The 23,725-nt window shown below is 38.2% G+C and overlaps 1 protein-coding gene across 4 annotated transcripts in view; it reads left to right on the plus strand.

Annotated features, from left to right (window-relative positions):
* atrnl1a (attractin-like 1a) overlaps window positions 1-23,725 on the plus strand; it is a 312,323-nt gene that overhangs the window by 162,489 nt on the left and 126,109 nt on the right. For all 4 annotated transcript variants that reach the window (XM_005935431.3, XM_005935428.3, XM_005935430.3 and 1 more), the window contains 2 exons: window positions 2,068-2,225; window positions 17,428-17,489. In XM_005935431.3, the coding sequence (XP_005935493.1) occupies window positions 2,068-2,225; window positions 17,428-17,489 (220 nt within the window). The remainder of the gene's footprint in view (window positions 1-2,067; window positions 2,226-17,427; window positions 17,490-23,725) is intronic.

Genomic DNA, 23,725 nt, shown 5'->3' on the forward strand with positions numbered 1-23,725 from the left:
ATATATATACATATATATATACATACACCAGTTTAGTCATGTGTGCAAATTTCAGAGAGTTTTCAAGCAATTTAAGATGTTAAGAGGAAAAAAAATGTGATTAATTTTGTAGGACATTTTTAATAAACACAGCAGTTTCATGAAGGCCCTAATAAAAGAATCAAAGTGCCTACAGGGTTAGCATAGAAGCTTTAGTAATGTTACTGATTTTAGCTGATTAGTGCTTGACTCAGGACTCTCTCTGAGCACAGTGTGTGCTTGGCATTAGGACTTCAGCTAACTATTTTTAATTACTTTCATTTCTTTTTTTGAATTAATAAAAATATATATATTAGTCCCGCAGAGCCCTGGGCAGGAGACAAGCTCGTGACTCTCCTGTTAGCTTGTTAGCTTTGTTGCTGCTCACGTTTACACTGTGCATAGATCTAATCGGCCAAAATAATTGGAAACACTTTAAAGACACATTTAAAGAACTCCCTTAATTTTAGACATCTTTCCATTGAAATCTTTTGTCAGTTCTCGTCTATGTCGATGTTGTGATACAGTGGTCCAGTCTGTCTCCAAAGCTCTTATTTAGCTGTCAGTCTGTAATGTTATCGCACAGTCAGGATTTGTCCAAAAATGGTCACCTCCACTTCCTGCTTGCCTTGCAGGGATTCCCCCTCCTGACAAAACACATCAGAAGATATTCAGAATTTTGGCATTAGGGTATTTTAGACGCTTTCCCTCCTGATTCCAATTAAGATAAAAGCACTTTCTCACTCTTGGGATCTTGGGGCCCACAGCTTAGTCATTTTGGGACTCTGCGCTTTGTGTGTGTGTGATTGTCTTCAGACTATTGCAGAGTGTTTAATGGCCCTCGATAAAGCAGGAGGTGGAAATATATTATTCACACCATCTGAAAACTCAGCCATTAACACAGAACTGCTGATGATGCTCCGAAGGATCCTGAAATCAGACCTCTTCAGTGCTGCGAGGAATTTACAGGCTCACTGTGAATTACTGCAAGGTGTCATGATAATGCTTTTGCTGTGAATGTTAATTTGCCTGCTTGAGATGAAAGGCACGCCTTGGCATTTTAAAATTCACGCTGTTTTCGCTCAACCTGTCCAATTACCAGTTTTTGTTTTAAATTTATCTTTACAAGGACATTTGGATTGAAAACAGCCTTGCTGATGGGCAGCTCATTGTGGTGTTCTCATGTGGCTGCTGAGTATGAAGTAGGAAAAAGGGAGAAAGTTTTTACCGCTGTAAAACAGAGCTGTACTCTCCAGGCTGACATGACACTGGTCTTCATATGTCTTTGTTTTCAGAAGTTATAACAAGTGTTTTGTCAAAATCTGTGTAATTTCCATTGTGATTTGAGTTATTATGAAATGTATCTGATCAACTTCATTCAAAATATCTACAGGAGAGACAGGTGTGCTGGAAAGAACTCCACAAAAACAATTGTATGTTACCGGCAAAGTTTCAGTCATCCACTCAAAGGATATTTGGCTAATGCGAACTTAACAATTTGTTAAATGGGGCCTTAAAAAAATGGTATTACTTTATGCCAGAAAAACCTTCTTTTTTCTTCTTTTTTTTAGGGCTTTTTCATCTATTTTTTAAAAAATATAACATTTATAGGAAACTATAAAATTACACTAAATAAACCTTTTTTTTCAGTCCTTTGATGGTGTCTTTAATATAAATAGAAAGCCTCTCTTCTTCTTAAAAACAAGTCCTGATCTCCACCTCTTGGTGGCCCTGAAACAAATTCAATGCCACAGACACAAAGGTCCCATTTAATATCATTGAAATGTGCTGCTAACAGCTTTACGTATGCATGGCCATGTATTTTTACAAATGCAGGTACTAAGGCTTGTTGTCACCCAAGAAGGTTTTTGACTTTGAAGGCAAATTTTGTTCCTTTTATCTCTTCTCATGGACTGTTATAAACTGCTAATACATGTGTTTGCTGAAAACTGGTTATTGAAAACAATTATCACCACAAGCCACGAGCGGTTGTTGTTAAAATAGAAGAAAACTCGTATTCGTTTTTTAACCTTTTTCTGTTCCTCTCAGCTGGAACCATCTCAGGTGAGGAGATGCCCATCATAGCGAGGATGAACATTAAAGAGCACCGTGACAGTTTCTCGAGTGAAAAGTTTAACTTCAGACTTCACCACAACATCACCTTCTACGTGTATGTGTCCAACTTCAGCTGGCCAATCAAGATCCAGGTAAGGTTGCATGGATGCAGGGATGTGAAAAGTCAGGAGAGTTGGGAATGCTGTAACTTCATATTCATTTGACTTAGTAACTGACTGTAAGTCATGTAGACATACCTTCAGATTTTTCTTTTTCTTTTATGATACATTTTCTGAACATTAAAAAACAGCAGTTTAGAAATGTGTTACTAAAAAAGATTAAAACGAATACTGAAACTAAAACACAACAACTCTGATTCTGAGTTAATGAGGTTATTATTGCAATTATTTTAAATTGACAATAATATTTCTGCTGTTTAGTCTGCCATTGATACTGGATATGATGAAAATTATTATAATAGTGTTCATTTTGAGGTCTGACTGTGATGCATGCTGGGAACTCATCAGCTAGTCCTCCAACTTTAGCCTCAAAAGGCAGACATTGGAGCCAAAACTTCCTGTTTCATCCACCTACTGCTCTGGTGGACCTGCTACATTATCAGGTCTTTGAATCTCTACCTTCAGTACAATATTGTGGCAAGCTGAGGAATCTTAACAACAAAGAACTCACCCAAAGGCTGAGCCTGTTATTCTACCCCATGCAGCAAGGGGGAGTTTTTTATTGAACAGTTCACTGTGTTACACTGTGCTTCAGAGGGTCAATAACCCCACACATGGACTCACTCATGGTGTAATATTTTCTCTTTCTATCAAAACAACAACTATCAGTGAATTTACACCAGAATATTAGCAGGAACGGTCATAAGAGTTACGTAGCCAAAACAAATGCAAGTACAGTTTAATCGTCTTAACTGGCAACACATGTTCCCAAGGCATGATGGGAGATAGCCGCTCCCAACACGTCACAATGTGCTATATCTCACAGTCACAGTTCTACTGTGTGTTGAGAGCACATTTTTCTTTTATATGTGCATAGTGTGGAGGATAAGGCCTTGAGGGAATCAGATATAAAACACAGTATTTATGAGTGTTTTAAGTTGTAAATTGGTCAGATTTGACCTGAACATGACGGGAAGGTTAATCAGCACCGTCACATGTGTCTGCATTTGATGTGGAAGTCTGTGCTTCTTTTTGTTGCTACTGGGCCTAGAACAGGATTTACATCAGGAACATCTCCTGAGCAGGACTAGTTTGTGGGTGGCATATGAAATAAAACGCACATGAGTAACTCCCACCATTCCCTTTGGCCCCAGTTGCACCACAGCCATGTGGGTTGGCTCATGTGTTGGCACGACGACCATTCAGTCCCACCATTTTTGACAACCACATTTCTCATTATGAATTTATAGAAAACATGTTTTTATATTTTCTGCAGAGGACAATAAGCAAGAGGTTGGAAAAAAATATGCATATTTTTTTTTTCTAGTAAGCATTGAAAACAGATCAGGCAGACCTGAAGATCAAAAAGTTTGTGCAAAATTGTTGTCTGATGACAATTGATGGTTTAGTATTTTAGTAAATGGACTCGCTCTTTTGTTTGCCACCTGGTGAGCGTGCTCAAACATGAAGGGTCAGTAGAACTCAAACTGATTACAACCACAAAACTAAAGCTTCATGTACTATAATCTTGTTTGTTAAATACACATTCCCACTGTTCATATGCAGATATGTGTTTTTTGAGACAAAGTGTGATGTAACAGAAAGGATGCTTGAAGATGACTTTGTTTGGATCTCAAACAAGAAAAAAAAAAAAAGGTTCATTGTTCAGTTGTTTTCATTTTTTTTAGTCATCTATAAAAGTGTGTTGCACAAGTTCTCTTCATTTAGTTATATTTTGAATGTGGTATTATTGAAAAGAATAACTTCTGTCCACACTTTAAATCAGTTTAGCTTTGGGAATCATAAACTTAATCAATCAATGAATAACACAATGCATCATGCAAAATCTGAAATGATTGAGTCATTCTGTCATGTTTAACTACACAGAGACCAAAGTTCACAAAAGTAAAAACATGTATTGTTTTCTTTTGTTTCTGATAATCTAACATCTACTTGGGACTGTGTCTACCTCACATGCTTTGCTCACACACCATATGCTGCAGATATGCAAGCCGAGAGTTTGACAAGCATCAGTTTCCAAAGGCTCAGGAAACAAAGGTTTATTACAATATTACAATATTGCTCTCTGGGGACTTGTGGGTAAGTTAAAAGAAGCTATTAATTACTCATTATAAATCCAAATAAAACAGTTTTTGGATGGACCCATTTAAGTCGCAATCATTTAAAGATTCTTGAAGATTTAAAGTGTTGGGAAATATAATGTCTAAGGACTTCACAGCCATTGTGTTGAAACGTGTGCCTGAGTGAGTCAGTAACAGTGTTCGGAAGAAAATGTTAAAACACAAAGTATGCCTCGTGATGATGATCACCATCATTCCCAGTTTTCAGGAGCTGTCTCCCTGCAAAACATATAGCCCCGACAGGACATTGAGCATAAACTATTCTGAAAAGTGTTTGGCAAATCTGCTATCACATTTAATGATCTGTGAGTTTTCCAGTGTCTCTCCATCAATTATGCAGCACCGGATTAAATCTCCAGGCGGCAGCCGCACACACTGAATATTCACACTCCAGCCTTATGATCCATTAAATTGAAGTAGACTTTTAGTGGTGATATTTTAAAATGACTGTCGTCATGCAGGTTCTGGAGTGTGGGCTGATGAACGGTGTCAAGAAGTGAAAGAACGGAGAAATTAGGGCAGAGTGATGACGGGTAGGATAGCTAACTGATGTTGAGACTATCTTACAGTCACAATGTCCAGTGCTGAGGAATTGGAGACATTTTAATTGACAGACTGGGGAAGACGGACAGCAGGTCGAGAAACAGCTGAGGATGGAGGGTTGGATGAGGAGATGCATGCAAAACTACAGTAGCTCTAATTTTTGTTAACTCATTCATTCATATAGTGCTTACTGCAAATGGGGGACTTTGAGAATCGTAGGAAACCTTGTTATCAGTGCATGATTATCTGCTTATAAGTTGATTAAAAAAAGACCCTCAATGAAGATTTAGCAATAGGAATGAAGTAGTTAAAATCAGTAAATCTACATGTGATACTATTAGAGGAAGCTCAAGGCATTTGTTAATGTTCTTAAACAGACTGTAACTGTAGGATTGAATTGACTGAGCTTCAACAGAGAAGAAGCTTAAAACAAAAAAACTTTTCCTCACCTAATTCACCTAATGAAATATTAATTTTTATATTATCAAACCATTTATTTACCACATTATTGAATCTTTTTTTGTTTTCATCAGCCCACTGCTGAATATGATATGAAGCACGCCATATTAACTTCTAATTGTTCTTTCTTTCTGAGGGTTTGATGTATAAAGTACATTTTAAGCGCACATGGATCAGTAACACAACCCCAGTCGGCTTGTGTTATCAGAGTCGTTTGGTTTGTGTAAAAGTCAAAGTTTAGTGCAGAGTGTTCTGTACCTCATTATGGGTCATTTGTCCATCGATCGCTCCCCTCATATGCATTTCCCATTAATGGTACATTATCAAAGCTCCATATATCTGCTGGTGGAAAGGTGATATGATAATTACCAAGAGGAAGCCTATCTCGCCACCATGTCAGCCAGGCTCGTGTGTAACATGAGAAGCATGCGGCGTCCGGTCCTGTGACCTTGGTGGCTTCTGATGATGGAGTAGGGCGAGTTTGAGAAATTGTCCTGAGAATTGATAATGACCTGGCCTGATATATTTGATTTAATAGAGCTGGGTACACACACACATACATGCGAGTCACAGGATAGCAAATGGAGTGACAGCACAAAGGGGCAACACAAGAAAGCAACAAATCTAGAGGTACCTGCTTGATTGTGAGGAAATGTAGAATTTGCTAGAGGGAATGATTGCAAGGCCACCCCTCTAACCTTGGGTCGTGAGCTCCCATCAGCTCCCATCTATTTGTTTTGAATTTAAAAATCCTAATATCTTTGTTAAAAAAACGTTTTTCTCATTCACAGGCACTGGCTTTTAGAATGTCAGGGATGCAGTGATCCAGCAATAGTGATAAACTAATAAATTTAGCAGGTGCTATAGAATATTTACAGACATTGCAGGAAGATATAATTCTGTTAAAGTTAACCTGGCTTACTCTGTTTGACCTTTTAGCTGTGTGCACTGCTGGCAGCATGAGTTGACACCAAAAGTGACGTTATCTTTTGTGGCAGTGAAACACAAACAAACACTATGATCCACAGTCTCACTTCACATGGCTTTGATGTTGGCTCCTCCTCGACTTCATATTGAGCCACGGGCCAATAAGACTGCGGGCCAGCTGAAGTCTCTCATTCAGAAGCTGTTACACAGACTCAGGGCACAACCTTATATATAACCTTTTCTCATTCAAAAACAACCTATGTAAAAAAATAAAATAAATAAATATTGAAAATATCTGTGGCAAACTATTGTGGCCTTACAGTGTTTCCCTCACAGGATCTTGATATTGGCTGAGAATTGAGAGCTGGATGCGGAACAGATTTTTATTAGATGATATTCCCCCTTAGCTTTAGCTCCTCTGCACTCATCTCATATTTTTATGTATTTTATGTCATATGTAACTCCATCCATCGGTACCTACATACATCCTCTGTCATGTATCTGGGTCCAGTTTGTGGGGGCAACAGTCTAAGCAGAGATGCCCAGTTTTCCCTTCAAGTGGCCAATTGCTCCAGTTCTTCTGCAGGGAAGCTGAGAAGGCTCCAAGACAAGCCAAAAGATATAATCCCTCAAAGTGCCCTGGGTCTATCCCGGCCACCTCCCAGCATGACTTGCCTGAAACACCCGAACAGGCATCCAACTCAGATGCCTGTTCGGGAATCTGAGTAGGGTGATTTCAGGGTGAGGGAATACAAATATGGAGGAGGAAGATGGCATAATGGGTTTTCATTAAATGTGTGTGTGTCTGCTATTTCAGATATCCAACACTTTGCAAATGCTGAATTTCTCTCTCTTTGATTAAACAAACTTAAGTCAGAGATAATAAAATTATATGTTGCATCTGCAAATACAGATGCAACAAATCCCAAGAAAATACAGACCATCACTCTAATTTGTTCATTTGACACCATTTTTTCCCATAAAGTAGGACTGGCCTGGTTTTGTTTCTAATCAGAAAATCATGTTTTATTGATTGGGCACACAAACATTGTTGGAACATGACCCAGTTTCTCTCCATCTTTTCTTTTCATTTGTTTGTTTTGAAAGAACAACTAATTTAGCCAGAAGTTCTATAACTCAACATCATAACTGTGTCTAATTTGAACATCTCTGTTTGTAATTTAGCAGAAAAAGTTATTTTAACAGCGAAGGCTTTGTAATATTGCTTAAATTAACAGACGTGTGTTTCCATTTTTCAAAAACACTAAATTGGAATCGATGACAGGAAAATTAGCTGTAAAAAGAGCTTGTTCTGTACATCTGCTTCCCTGCTGCATCGCTCCATGCATTGCAGCTTATACGCCAGTTGATTAAAAGCCTTCTGTCAGAGGTGAGCAGCCATTTTGTTGCAGAGGAACTCAGGGCTGTGATAATTTGATTTGCTGCGCAGTGCTCGGTCACTCATCGTCTGTGCCATCATTGAAAAGGATGCCTCTTCTAATCAGATATCCGCCACACACACAAACACCCTCTCTGATCAGTCAGTTGCAAAGTATCCATTATTGGATTAAAACAGAAGCCTAAATGGTTAACTGTCTGACCATCTCTCTCACACACACACACACACGACAAAGGAGGATTGAAAGCACATCTATCTGACTGAAGCAGTATCACATTTCATAGGCTAGAACAGAAGTCGAGAGGCACGGTGCTACACATGTAACCAGAAAGGAAGTCATCAGCAGTCATCAACACAAATTAGGTTGGTTACAGAATAGATACATGTGTAGCATGCGTGTGCGGGAAATGGTCACCTGACATTTATAACAGCAACATTTAGTGTCCAAAATTAATGTATTTAATCAATCATCTGATCAGTAAAGCTAAGTCAATTTAAATATTTTCTCAAGACATTTGCAGGTTTAACTTTTAATTCAGAGATAATATTTGAAATATTCAATTGTAACTAAATAGTTCAAATATTTGAAACAGAAGTCCTGACTGTTCTGTTATTTGGGGTTTTTACTGCAGTTTGTTGCTGGTGTTTGAGCTGTAGATTAATGCATGAGCGTGCCTTAAGCACCTGTTTAAAGAAGACTGCATCTGTGAGCTCTCCTAACAAGTGCACACATATGGTAGAGCAGGACTCATTTGCATAACATGTAGGTGGAAGCAACACTTGGCAACTGCTTCACTTTGGTCATTAGGTTCTTATGAATATTCAAATACTGAGGGAGCATGCACTGTAAACACATCGCTTTTCGTTTAACATGCTGATATTAGCATGTGTACATGATTTCTATATGCTTCATAAGCAACTCTCAATTTCATTTTATAATTGAGCGCTGTCTCACTGCTTTGGGCTGTTATAAAGTTTTAAACCCTAAAACTAATATAGAGTTGTATGAAATAGTTTTAGCATATTTATTTCTCACTTAGACTATTTTTGTACCAGATGTACAGGAGACATGTATGTGTGGATGTAAGAAATATTTCCCAACATATTGATTGTTTTGATTGTTTTAATGGATTTCCATACTCATTTTACAAATACCTTCAGAATTTCGTTTGTAAATATACTGTACTACACTTAAGCTGGTTTTATAGTTTAAATTACTATTAATATTACTTTAATAAATAGCACTTAGGTGGGGAGTAGGATTCCTCTTTTAATACTCTTAATGCACTAAAATCGAGCATAGGGTTAGTTCAGCCAGGCCAGTGAATATTTTAAAGTCAAGTGAGCTAATGCAAATAGATAAGATGACTGCACAGCCAGCCACTATCAGCAGATTGGTAAAGCCTCCAGATACTGTACATCTGCAAGCCACTTTGAAACCCTACTCCAGTCTAACATCTCCTTTTTTATGCTGTATTTGACTCAATCATTGACAAATGTGTTGGTACTGGTGCCTGTTCAGTGCTCCACAGGTTTCTTTCTGCTGCTCTTACTCTGCTTTATGCTTCCCGCATGCATATTTACAAGGGCAGTTAGGGAGATGAAATATGTACTTAACTTTCTGACTGTTGAACAATATTTTTATTTCAGTCTTTAAAAATATCCTTGCTATATTGCTCAAGGTTGATATTTGTTATGATAAACGTAGTGGCTAAACTCAAATACGTTGCATATATTAAACATAAAAATAGACCTTTGATTTGGATCTTAATACACAATCTCTCTGCTTGTCTGTTAACTCCCCTACACAATCACTTGCACAACCAAACTTGACACACAGGTACATCTTAGGCTTCTGGTTTATGCATGTATAACAACTTAATAAAAGTGCTGCCATTTTAATTGCATGAGTATCTAATTTATAGCCACAAAACATTACCAGTTATGATAACTGATGATGCCATCACTTTGCCTGGCACCCACCTAATAGACTAAAACGACTTTTCCATAGTAGGGCTTATGAATGTAGTAGCACACATATTTTTTAGACAGAGAATGGTTGACAAATTATCAAAATTATCAATTAATCATAGATATTTAATTGTGCATATTCACTTTTTCTGGATATTAGCAAACAGTCACTCTGTTCAGTGTTATCTTCAATACTGATCCCTTTGTTTTGTTGCTTTTCTCAGTGTGATTAAGTTATCAGTTTGCCAGAAACACAAACAAACCACTGTTGTAGCATTTCCATGAACTAGTTTTTATAATTAAAAGGTCCCAATTGCTGGTTTGAGTGAACAATTTATTCTTCTTTGGCTTTGTAGAAAAAGATTCCCAAAAATGGGCACCACATTGAGGCCTTCCTCATCATTACTGCCTGAAGTCTGTGTCAAACATGAGTTCCAAAGTTTCCACTTACTATTTTCAGCTGCTATAGGTTTGAGTATCTATCAGGGTCTCTGTGTTATAAAGTAGTTTCCCGGTGATGGACTGTTTCTTTCAGTTAATATGAACCATAGTTCCACTGCCCTGCAGCCTTGATGAAGATTAAGTGAGAAAAGTTCCTCAGCTGCTCTTTTCCATCTTCTTTTCCTTCTGTACTTTCTGTATACTCATTTCCTTTCCCCCCCCTTTCGGTGCACCCCTTTCTATTTTTCTCCTTTTCCTTTTACCTTCCTGTATTGATTAGCTAAGCACTTTCTTTTATTCCACGTTTTAACAAGCAGCCCTTGGTTCAGGGTTAGGGAAATCAAAGGCAGCCCACTGCTGTCACAGCTCTTAAGCTTGTCCCCAGAGGGCCACCGGAGTCCCTTCATAATGACTGGATTGTAGCACTGGAGTCCTTGGAGCCCTCTTTATGTCATTCCTGTTCTTCTCATTTTTTACTCTTCCCTCCCAGTCCTTCCTCTCACTCTCACTCTCTTCTCTGGTAATTGCACTTCTGACTAGCCGGTTGACCCCTGACCTTCAAACAATTACATTCTATCATGTGTTTGTGCTGTGATGTGTGGGTTGTTTCAGTGTTTATTGTCTGAGTTTTGGAGAATTCCCTTCTGTAGTATTTTTTCTGACCCATTCTCCCTGCTGTATTTCCTGTAGCTGCAGTTTGTGTTAGGACCAAGTCTGCTCCAGCAGCACTCACCGTACTGTTTCAAAGCTTTGTTATATCGCAATAGAAACATCAGTTCTTCTTATGTTATAGTCATTTAAATCCGTAAGTGAAATATACTGAGGCATCTCTTTTATTCTAAATCATTGTTCGGTGTATATGAATCCGATCTTTTTCCTGAATCCTTCATCTTTTTTCTTTTTTAACTTGAGGTATGTCTGAAACTCATTTGAAGCTGTTTTGTAGTATTGGCCACTAACTCTTGCACAATGAGCATTTTGCATGTTTTTTAGATTCTCGTAAAATTTTCTGTAATTTTTGAAATGTTTGAGCGAACTCCAACAATAAATGCACAACTACTTTGACAGCGCTATGTGTGCTTGTGCCACACCCCCACAGTGTATTATTGCAGCTTTGTAGCATAGTTTGCTAATGTTAACAACATAGCACTCCACCCTTCTTGTTCAAAACACCAATAACATGGCATTGGCCAAAATGCTGATGTTAAGGCTTTAAAATGAGCCCAAAACTAGTTGGTGATGTCACCGTAGCTTTGTCCATTTTGTTGAAGTTAAATTCACTGATTCTGTTGTGAAAAACAGAATCTGTTTTTCTATTATTATTATTATTATTATTATTACAACAGCTGCAGTATATTAAACTAAAACCACTAACCTCAGTAGAGCTGTTTCCTACATCAAAACTATGAACGGGCTTAAAAAAAATATGTAGCAATAAATAATTCAACATGCAAAGCACACAGGAGCACTTTCCATTCCATAAATAGCATATACTGTGGTGACTCATGTAATCGCTCTTTTTCAATGTAAATTTCACTAAAGATGTCTAATCTTTCAGGAGTGCAGTACTTACCATTACAGTATCTGACATTGATTTGTCTTAAGCCCTTTTTGGATGGGATTATTGTTCCCTGGGGGCCTCATGTGATTGAGAAATTACCCGTCCTACTATCTCTGTAGGTTCTCAGTCATCCAGATCACGGTAGTTTTAAGATCTTGAGAAATAAAAGAATCAAAATTGGACTTCCTGTATTAGTCCTATGTTAGAATCCCTTTATTAGAAGTACAGTTACTATTTATTTTCTATCACTCCTGCTCCAACCAGCTGTTTCATATGTAAGTTTCGCAGATTCAGTTCATTTCAATTCAATATAGCGCCAAATCACAAGAACAGTCGCCTCAAGGCACTTTATATTGTAAGGTAGACCCTACAATAATACACAATACATACGGAGAACAACCCCACAATCATATGACCCCGTATGAGTAAGCACTGTGGCAACAGTGGGAAAGAAAAACTCCCTTTTAACAGGAAGAAACCTCCGACAGAACCAGGCTCAGGGAGGGGCGGGGCCATCTGCTGCAACCGGTTGGGGTGAGAGAAGGAAGACAGGATAAAGACATGCTGTGGAAGAGAGACAGAGATTTATAAGAAGTATGATTCAAAGCAGAGAGGTCTATTAACACACAGTGCATGAGAAAGGTGACTGACTGACATAGTATTTATAAAGTGTGTTTTACTCAGACTTACTGTCATCACTAGTCAACAAATAGACCTAAAGTCAACCTAAAGGCTGTTGGGCCTGTTCACAGTAAGGATGCTGTCATTTATGTTATCCATCTCATTTCCTTTGACAGTTTGCTCCTCTCCATGCTGTACAGAAGCAGAAAACCTAGATTTGTACCAAAAGGTTTCCAAACTTTCCTTTTTAATGACAAAGCATCACTTTAAAACACACACAAAGATGTTCATTCAGAACATCTTTCCTACAAAAAATATAGGAAAAAAGGCAACATCACCAAGATGTGACATTGTCTTGGTGAATGAGGCTAAAATTGTCACAGGACATTTGTCTTTGATGCGATTTTATTGACATGGCTTTTATTGCTAAGGATTGATATTGACAATGACTTACTACAGGTCTCCATAAAATAATTACACCATGTAAAGAATGGTAGCAGGATAACAACATGGTTATACAAATAGTTTAGGGCACTTTTTTATATGCATCAGTTCTGTGTTTAAAAAATGCTGCAAGTTACACCATGGCAAACTGCCAAACGATAAGTGTGCACAGGTCTTTGCTGCCAAAATCTAAATGCCAGTATTGCTGTACACCACTCTGCAGTTTTTACTTAAAGCATATAAAACCTGTCAAGAGACACAGTTAAGTTTGCTTTGAAGAAACCAGCAAAAACAGTAGCTTGAAAACGACCATAGAATTATCTCCTCTGTATCTCAGTAAGAGTTGCACAAATATAGTGCATTTCTTGTCACTATTGAAATGAATTAAGTTATACTTAAATTGTCCAAATTATACTTGTCTGATGGTAATTTGCTCATTCTATGTATGTGCACATTAAGCTTGCATTATGTGTTTGTCCTCGTGTTAGATTCTCGTTTGTGGCTCTGCAGTGGTGTGTGCTGGGATGAAAAGGGTGTGGTCTAAACATCTTATTGATTATAGTTGTTTAACGACTGCAGTTGTTGTAAATTGAAATGATGGTAGTTGGCTGGAGCTGGTATGGGACTCATGAGTGCGGGAGAGAAAAATTAGGGGCAGTTTAAACTTACTGCATTAAGTGCAGCGATCATAATTTGTCCACTGTGCAAGTTTGTGTTTGTTTTGTTGCATTTGTTTTTCAGTGTACAGGATGTTTATCCATTGTTTGACAGTAAATGTGTGCTTTTTTTTTTTACCTTGTTGCAGTATGTGTGTACACTCATAATAACTCTTTATATTGTCAGGGGGGAATGATGTAAACTGCTGCAGTAGAAGCCTGAATGCAAAGCCAGGCTCTTTTCTCCCTGATGCCTGTATTAATGCTGTGTCCCACTGGACCAAAATCAGCTTTTCTGCAGCTTTTTCACTGTCAGGCCATTTTACCTGCTGCACAAGTGCTGGTAAACCTCTTAAGCTCATTCTGCCCCATTTCTTTCCCTCTTCCCTCCCAAGTAGTCTCAAAGGATTCACCAAAGACAAAGACGCAGCCTCTTTGACTATTAGGGCCATTTAAAGGTATCCCCATGATGAACATGGCTGAAATACAGTGCTGTTATTTTGATGCGTCCCATCAGTATTTATTTTATATTTTACAACCCCAGTTAGCTGCAGTGGTTTAATGTTTTTAAATTCATTTTTCACAGTCTACTGTGTGCTACTACTCAGTGCTACTAAGTACAAAGGTGGCTTTGCCTGTACCTCTTTTATATTATCTTAAAGTTTCATGAGAGAAAGTGTAAGATTTTGACACCTTTGAAAGACAATTAGTACAAAATGAAAGACTTTTCGCCTCTTAACGCAAAAATGAAAAAGAATAAGAAAGTGCGGGTCTGTCTAGCATAGGATGATTTCTTATTAAACTACTGATGCACATTTAAAGACATCTAAAGTTTAATTGTTAAGAATTTATCAGATTCTAAAGTTAGCTTTTAATTTCAAGAGAAACTCTGAGGGCAACATGTCCTCATAGTAATTAGATGTCATAGTCTCTCCTCGGATATCTTTTTTTTGTTCCAATACACTTAATATCAAAAGCATAAGCTGTCCTTATAAACATAATTTACTTTACAGTTGGAAGAAGTGATATTTCTTCATGAATGACACATTTGTTATTTATATAATATGGTTTGATCTTCATCTACATGTGAGTCACACTTTTATGCACAAACTCACTCAACAAATAAACAAAAACACAGGTCTCAGATGTTCTAGTTAAGGAGGTAAGACAATGTTTTAGTTGAGCTCCTATAAAGAAACACATACTGATAAAGTACGCTCTTCTCAAGAGGATTGGTTGGTATGAACTATGCCTTGTTCACAACAACTTTCTTAGGGCCTTAATATAATCATTATGTAATATCCTGGAGGTTTGAAAATGCAAAGAAAGCTATTCTAAAGACATAGGCGTTCATTAATCCACAATAAGACAAACAGTTTACAAATGGAAGAAATGTTCGGCTGTTGCTATTCTGTATACAGGTGAAGCTCTGTGGATGGTGAAGGAGAATTTGAAGTTTTTGGCAAAAATGCACAAAGTTCCTTTAAGAAAAGAGACACTGCCAAAAACTGACTGAGAAGCATGGTGGATGCAGCATAATGGAATAGGGCTGCTTTGTTGTTTGGCTGTCTTGCAATCACTGTGGGATCAAAGAATTAGAAATGATATTAGGACATGTTGCACAAGAACATCTGGGCAGCAGTTCCTTAAGCTTATGAGCGCATTCTGTAGGTGATCTAATTAAACAATAAACCAAACCAAAGTAAATATTCAACAGAGTGCTTGAGAGAGAACTAAATTTAAGTTTTGGAAACTCCAAAGCAAGTCACTAACTTTTACCTAATTTAGACGTCTGTGGAAATGCCTGCTGTGTGCCATCAAGACATCAGTTGATGATGTGGAAGTGTCAGAAGCAATTTTAGGCTAAATCTGATGAAGGCTATTGCTGTTAAAAGAAGACCTAAAGGTTTCAAGGCTACACTTTGCATTTGTTCAGTTAAGCCATTAAAAAAAGCTTTTTATTTATGTTAATATCAAAATAGCAGCAAATACAAACACATTACGTGTTGAGGTGTTGAAAAAAAACTCCTTTGTGAAAAGGTTTTTAATTGGCAGTCATCTTAGTGGGACTTTGACAAATCAATTGTTGTTTGGTCTGCTGCTGTGCAACTTTTCAGTTCTCCATTCTTGTATTTTCTTAACCAAGAATGCTCACTTTCTTTAATGTAACCATATTTTAAATGAGTGGATAAGACATTGGGAAACACCATTAATAACAGTCATACTGGTTGAGCTTGGAAGAAACTGACAGGTAATCAGTTTTCCTGTGAAGCAGACATCCTAATTGAATTACTCCATTTAATTACTAAATGGATCAAAGCTCTAAGATGGTCATTACAATTCTTAGACTTTACTCTTAGTTTTCTACGAAACAATAGCAGTGATTTTGCTCAGTGCACTGGCACACCAATACTTGCTCTAAGATGATGACTACTACTTTTCCCCTGTACTTCTGTACTGGTTGTGCTGCTGGCATGAAATCATAAGTGAAAACAAACAAACCACCAACCAGTAGCCGTCAGTAAATTTGTGCTGTTGAGAGTTTTACTTTTGTACACCAATATTCCTTTTGTTTTTTTTTGTTTTTTAAATTATCCTCATTAACGGCTCATCTTTGGTTGACTTGGTCATTTGGTCATTTATCTTAGAGCATTGATCCATATGAGGAGTCTTTGTGCCTTCTAACTGTAACTGAAATATCAGCTTTTTGTTGTCCCTGCAGGACAGGAAAGTGAATGGAAAATCAATTATTTTTGTAATAAATAATCCTCTTAACATGATGGATTTGAGACATAGACTGCAGTGGCTTTTCAAGAGTTTTCATATCTGAGAGCCAAAACTGTACTCTGAAGCCAGAAGGCACATCTTACATAGACACAGAAAAACACACAGTAAACTCACACAACTGTTCATAAACACGGATTGTATTGAGTTACAGAGTGAGGGATGAGATGAGGTGAGAGGTGAGGATGGCTTTCATGCTGTTAGGAATATGTGTGGGTGTGTATGCTGATGAAACGAGTGGAAATATAGATAATACATCTTTTAATATTGCAAAAACAGTACAAAAATGTGGCTCACTTAAACATGCACAAACTAGATGAAGTTTTTGGCCACTTTAAAAAGGGCATATCATATTTTTTTTAACTTTATGAGCCTTAATTAGTATAGCAGACATTGGAAACATAGTAAATTGGAAGCTTGGGTTTCCACAAGCAATAAAGAAACATTGTTTGATAATCAGCCAGGATGTTGTATTCACTAATATGGAATTGTGCTTTTCTTTACTGAAATATAGAATAATCTGTTAAAGTTAAACCAGTTAATATCTGCATGGTTGAAGACAAGCGGAAAAATCAATTAACAATAATTACAATAAATACACAGTGTGCATTGACTGAGTCGACATGTTTTGTATCTGTGGCTTTGAACACCAGAGTGTCACACACTGCACCAGCATCCCAGAACAGAGAACATGATGGATGATGCAGCCAGTTGGTTTAGTGGAGCTATAGCATGCAGTAGGTTTGTCAAATTTCAATTGTTGAACAAAGTGCTGCAGAATACCGAAGAACACAAAAGGCCAGAAGCTTTTAGTCACAGGCTAATCTTATAATAACCTGCAACCCATACGGTGGTGCATCACATTGTATTCTTTGTGGTTGTGTCATGTTTGAATGTAAAAGGCAGGAATAAAACCAATGGTTTTTTGTAAGAGGTCTGAATGCTGGCCTTGGATAAAGAAAGATGTTTAACAGATACTGTTTTAGTTTCCTTTGCTCTGTAAAAGGAGCAATAAAAAAGCAGTGCAGTGACTTGTGTCGATTTTAGTCTGTGTTGTTCTTACATTTGCAGGAAGAAGTTTTGTTGGAAAAAGTTCCAATCACAAATGGGAGGAGAAGAAAATCAGCATTTTAACTGCTGTTCAAAGGTCATATAGAGGCAAAAAGTCAAACTTGTACATTTTGCACTAACCTCTTGCACTCTCTTTCCCTTTCTTGTCTTGTCTCAGATTGCTTTCTCTCAGCACAACAGCATCATGGACCTGGTGCAGTTCTTCGTTACCTTCTTCAGGTAAGCTTTTGTTTTTTTTGATTGTTATATTTACTTATTTACTGCATCTTTCATGTCGAGCATCCGCCAGCTCCTACAGCACCTTGTAGGGCTTTTGCTGCTCAGTGGTTCAGCTCCCAGAAGATCTTTGCTCAACTGAGCTCTAACCTGAAGTCACAAAGTTACAGTAGGAGGCAGCAGCCTCAGGAAAGACACTTCACCCTCAGCAGCTGTGTTACCTTCTGCAGGAGAAGTGTGGGTTGCTAAGAAAGAGCATGGATGCACAATTGATTGAAACATAATTTTATCTTGAAGAAAACCTGCAGGATTAATAAGATGAAGGGTTTTATTTGTATAATGTATAAAGTTGCTGTGCTTGCTCTTAAAAGAATCATTTTGAAATCTTAATACTTAAAAAATTTAGGTTTCATAAAACAAAAAACTTTAAAAAGTATCCAAATGAGTTGCTTTGACCTGCAAATCAGCTAATTAGTGGGCTCCCAATCTTTGAAAAACCAGTGCATTATTAATAAGCTCATAAGAATTTTATAGTTGTTTTTCATACCTTCTCACTCACTTGAATTGAAGAAAATATATGAATTTCATATCTAAACTCAAAATGCTGAAACCTAAGAATCCAGTGAAATTAACTATGAGTTTTTCCTTACTATATTTGTTATTTTTCTCTTATTATAATAAAGCCATCATAGCAAGTGAGGAAACTTTCACTAAAAGATTAATTTATATAGTAATATTTATGACATACTTGCCCTTGGTATACTTTTTATTGCATAAGTGTAAAAAGACTATAAGTGTACACTATTTGTGTCCAGATGGTTGATTCTTCATAGTCTTTCATCATCTCTGGGTTGTTAAAAAACACATTATAAATACAATAATAGTGGTTATAACAATGACGATAAACAGCTAAATAAAACATGAAGAAATGAATGTAGGTTTGTTAACAGCTCACGTACCTTGTAGTTCACTAGTGCACATGCATGTCTTTTTAAAGTAACCGGTCATCAACAGCCATCAAGTTGAGAATCACAGCTTCTGGGATATTACCGAGCACTTCCATTCAGTGCAATTCTTTCCTTCTAAAATTAAGTTTTTCAAGGCTGAGTGTAAAAAGAGTGACCAGAGCCACAGAAATAACTCGTCATTTCCTTTTCTAGTTGCATTATAGTCTTTCATGTGGGAGAGTATTAAAGATTTCCCACTACCAAATTACCAGTACTTGGATGACAAGCTTTGATCCAACTGTGTAAAATACACTTTCTGGCAAATCTTTAGAGGGTAGGCCTAAGAGGAATCATTTTTTGTATTGCTTAATTTATTTTTTATTTTCCACTAAGTTCCAGGAAATCCTAAGAACCTGGAAATCAATTTACTCCCCAGAAGCAGCAAAAATATGTTCGCCTCTCAGAATGCCACTTAATGCACAGATGAGGTTTTACCATGTTTAACTACAGGAAGTGCAGAATTATTAGGCAAGTTGTATTTTTGAGGAATAATTTTATTATTGAACAACAACCATGTTCTCAATGAACCTAAAAACCTCATTAATATCAAAGCTGAATGTTCTTGGAAGTAGTTTTTAGTTTGTTTTTAGTTTTAGCTATTTTAGGGGGATATCTGTGTGTGCAGGTGACTATTACTGTGCATAATTATTAGGCAACTTAACAAAAAACAAATATATACCCATTTCAATTATTTATTTTTACCAGTGAAACCAATATAACATCTCCACATTCACAAATATACATTTCTGACATTCAAAAACAAAACAAAAACAAATCAGCGACCAATATAGCCACCTTTCTTTGCAAGGACACTCAAAAGCCTGCCATCCATGGATTCTGTCAGTGTTTTGATCTGTTCACCATCAACATTGCGTGCAGCAGCAACCACAGCCTCCCAGACACTGTTCAGAGAGGTGTACTGTTTTCCCTCCTTGTAAATCTCACATTTGATGATGGACCACAGGTTCTCAATGGGGTTCAGATCAGGTGAACAAGGAGGCCATGTCATTAGTTTTTCTTCTTTTATACCCTTTCTTGCCAGCCACGCTGTGGAGTACTTGGACGCGTGTGATGGAGCATTGTCCTGCATGAAAATCATGTTTTTCTTGAAGGATGCAGACTTCTTCCTGTACCACTGCTTGAAGAAGGTGTCTTCCAGAAACTGGCAGTAGGACTGGGAGTTGAGCTTGACTCCATCCTCAACCCGAAAAGGCCCCACAAGCTCATCTTTGATGATACCAGCCCAAACCAGTACTCCACCTCCACCTTGCTGGCGTCTGAGTCGGACTGGAGCTCTCTGCCCTTTACCAATCCAGCCACGGGCCCATCCATCTGGCCCATCAAGACTCACTCTCATTTCATCAGTCCATAAAACCTTAGAAAAACCAGTCTTGAGATATTTCTTGGCCCAGTCTTGACGTTTCAGCTTGTGTGTCTTGTTCAGTGGTGGTCGTCTTTCAGCCTTTCTTACCTTGGCCATGTCTCTGAGTATTGCACACCTTGTGCTTTTGGGCACTCCAGTGATGTTGCAGCTCTGAAATATGGCCAAACTGGTGGCAAGTGGCATCTTGGCAGCTGCACGCTTGACTTTTCTCAGTTCATGGGCAGTTATTTTGCGCCTTGGTTTTTCCACACGCTTCTTGCGACCCTGTTGACTATTTTGAATGAAACGCTTGATTGTTCGATGATCACGCTTCAGAAGCTTTGCAATTTTGAGACTGCTGCATCCCTCTGCAAGATATCTCACTATTTTTGACTTTTCTGAGCCTGTCAAGTCCTTCTTTTGACCCATTTTGCCAAAGGAAAGGACGTTGCCTAATAATTATGCACACCTGATATAGGGTGTTGATGTCATTAGACCACACCCCTTCTCATTACAGAGATGCACATCACCTAATATGCTTAATTGGTAGTAGGCTTTCGAGCCTATACAGCTTGGAGTAAGACAACATGCATGAAGAGGATGATGTGGACAAAATACTCATTTGCCTAATAATTCTGCACTCCCTGTATATTACTATCTCTATCTCCAAATAAAACATACACACATATAGTTGATGAATAAGGGTAAGATCAGTATGCTTTAATAAGATATCAGTGCAGAAACACAAACTTCTTATTGGGTTACATTGGGTTACATTCTGTAGCTGCCTCCACCAGTGTATGAATGTGAGAGTGGTATTGTAAAGCGCTTTGAGGGGTCCCGAAAAGCGCTATATAAATCAATCCATTATTATTATTATTATTATTATTATTATTATTATTATTATTATGAGAAATAAACAGAATTTATATAATTCTAATGAGTTTGGGAATCAATATTTGATTTGATCACCTTTATTTTTCAACATAGCCTGAAATCTTTTTGGCAAATTTTCATAATTCCATTAATTCTGACAAGATCCCCAACACTACTGCCTGCAGTAGTGTTGGGCAACCCCAAACCATGACAGAGCCTCCTCTACATGCTTTACAAATGGCTGTCATAATCAGTGCTGTACCTCTCTCCTGACCTACTCCAGGAACCAAAATTTTCTGATTTGGATTAATCACTCCATCAGATCTGTTGCCACTGATCTTCATTCCAGGTCTTGTGTAGTTTGCCATACCCCACTTTTTCCTCTCCATTTCTCTTCCTTATGAACTTCTTGACAGCCACGCTTCCACTGAGATTTTGGCAAACAGTAGATGGATCAACCAGGTGCCAAGGGCCAGGTGCATCGCTCAGGCCCTGTGTCACATCTTTGCTGGATTTGTTTTCCAATTTCTTAAGGACAAGACTTTCTGATGTTATTCATCTGCTGTAGTTTTTTTGTCCTCCACTTATCTGGTTTCCTCAAAATTTTTAATGGCACACTGCACATATGCTGCCTGCTGTGGTGAGATTTGGTGCCAAATGTTCATCTAAAAGCTCTTTGGCCATCTGCTCCGTGGTCGGTGTATTTGGGGCTCTACTCAGCTCTTCCCAGGAGGGTGGCACGGTTCCCCCCCTTTGGTGGTCCTCCTCGGGTCCTTGTACTCTGGGGCCTCTGGATATCTGGGGCCTGGATCTCCTCCATACCTGCTTCATACCCTGGTGGACGGGGCTGTGGCTCCCCACACTCCCTAGCAGATCGTTACATGGAGAAACCTTTGGAATACAAGCATGCTGATCCACACAGGTATGCACACAGGTGTACACACGGGTATTCACAGACGCGGACTACAGCTTTCTTGGCTGCTGCCTCAAAGCACATTGTGCGCTGTCTATCTTGCGTGCTGCACAATATCGTTTATTATTTAGTATCTACTGATATCTACTGCTAGCTAGTTTATTGTGATGGTGCTGTTTTTTTTTATTATGTTGCTCTTTGTTGTTTGCTTTCTCTTCTGTTTTTTTTCTCCATACAGGTGACCCAGGTGTTTTGTTTTTGTTTGTTTTTTCTTTCTTCCCCCCCTTCTCACCGTCTCTTCTCCCCTTTGGTTTTCTTTCTCTCCCTCTCTTTCTTTCATTCTTTCTCCCTGTCCTATCCCCCAGTCATGTCTGTCCCGTTTGTAGCAACTGAAAATAAAATAAATTCATAATTATAATAAAGGTCAATCAAATGGACCAAATATTGGTAAAATAAATCCGCTTGGCATCTTTCTTGGCATCTAAGACAACATTCTGATGGCTAAAGATCCAAACGGGACACAAAAAAAAAATAAATAAAAATAAATACAATATAGCATGTCCTGACTGCGGGGTTTTGGAAACAAATTAAAACGTACAGCTCTGTTATCACTTCCAACATAAATGAAGACAGAAAACTAAACAGCAGTGACGTTTGTAGGGTTACTGAAGTTGGGCTAGCTGGTATATAATGATGTGCTACGTGACCGCTAGCGACACAGCTATGTTAGCATAATATAAACAAGCTAACTTTTTTTCCCACTCGATAAAAGTTAACGTGAGTGTTCTCGGTGGTCAGGAACAAATGTAATCGCATGGCAGGATGCTGTAAAAGGACCAAACTTCAGCCAGGAGAACAACTGAGATAATCCATCCACAATACGAGGTTAGTCATTCATATACTGCTGCATGGGCTGGGCTGTAGTTACATCCTAAGGTTTTAAAAACTGAGCTTAAATAAATGATTAGTGGTAATAAAAGCCGAGGGAGGTCAACAGGTGATCACTGACTGTTTTAGGAGCTTTTTGAGATCAAATAGAAGAAAATACAAACATTAAACATGTTAACAACACAAAAGCCATATTAAACGCAGACTACTTTAGGCCCGGAAGTAGGATTCGTCAGCGTCATCACTTGAACAACCGGATAGTAATCATAATGTGTGGATAATGTGGAGCCAAATGCAGACTTGCAGACAGAATGAAGAAATGGACAATGAACCTTTTTTAGAGTGAGGCAGGTAGTCTAACAAGCAACAAAAAAACTAATTCCAGAAAACCAAAAATTACAAGTAACAGGGGAAACATAGTTTTACAGCTATAAATCGTATTTCTGCACCAGGAAGATGATTCCAAAGTACGGAGCCCCCCAGGGGACATGGGAGAAAAAAAAATTAGGGAGGAAAAAAAAAAAATTAGGGAGGAAAAAAAAAAATAAGACGGACTTTTGCGAGATCTCGCAAAAGTATTGCGAGCGCTCGCAAAAGTATTGCGAGATCTCGCAAAAGTATGGTCGCAAGATGCGAGATCTCGCAAAAGTATTGCGAGATCTCGCAAAAGTATTGCGAGCGCTCGCAAAAGTATTGCGAGATCTCGCAAAAGTTTTAGCCGCATTCTTCGGAGGCCGCCAGCTCGAAGCCGACCGGGAGGTCGAGGCACGATGTGCCGGGAAAGCGGTGTTCCTCCCGGCTGTAGTAGGTCTCGACCTCCCGTTAGCTTCGAGCTAGTGGGTGTCAGATCTCCAAAAACCTCGGAGCTCTTTTGCAAATATGTGATGTCTTGTAAACCGAGCAGGTATCTGACGTTTACACAACTACATTCACGCCTCAAAATATCTTAAAAGTGTATTTTGTGACCCAGAAAGAGTAATATTACAACTAAGTAGCTGCCGCCATTGTTGGAGTTTTGCGAGATCTCGCAAATTTTGATCCTTTTGCGAGATCTCGCAATACTTTTGCGAGTCTCGCAATACTTTTGCGAGGCTCGCAAAAGTCCGTCTTAATTTTTTTTTTCCTCCCTAATTTTTTTTTTTTCCTCCCCAATTTTTTTTTCTCCCATGTCCCCTGGGGGGCTCCGTACTTT

The sequence above is a fragment of the Haplochromis burtoni genome, unplaced genomic scaffold, assembly GCF_018398535.1.
Source record: "Haplochromis burtoni strain Fernald_Lab_line unplaced genomic scaffold, NCSU_Asbu1 Contig_106, whole genome shotgun sequence".
Classification (NCBI taxonomy): Eukaryota; Metazoa; Chordata; class Actinopteri; order Cichliformes; family Cichlidae; genus Haplochromis; species Haplochromis burtoni.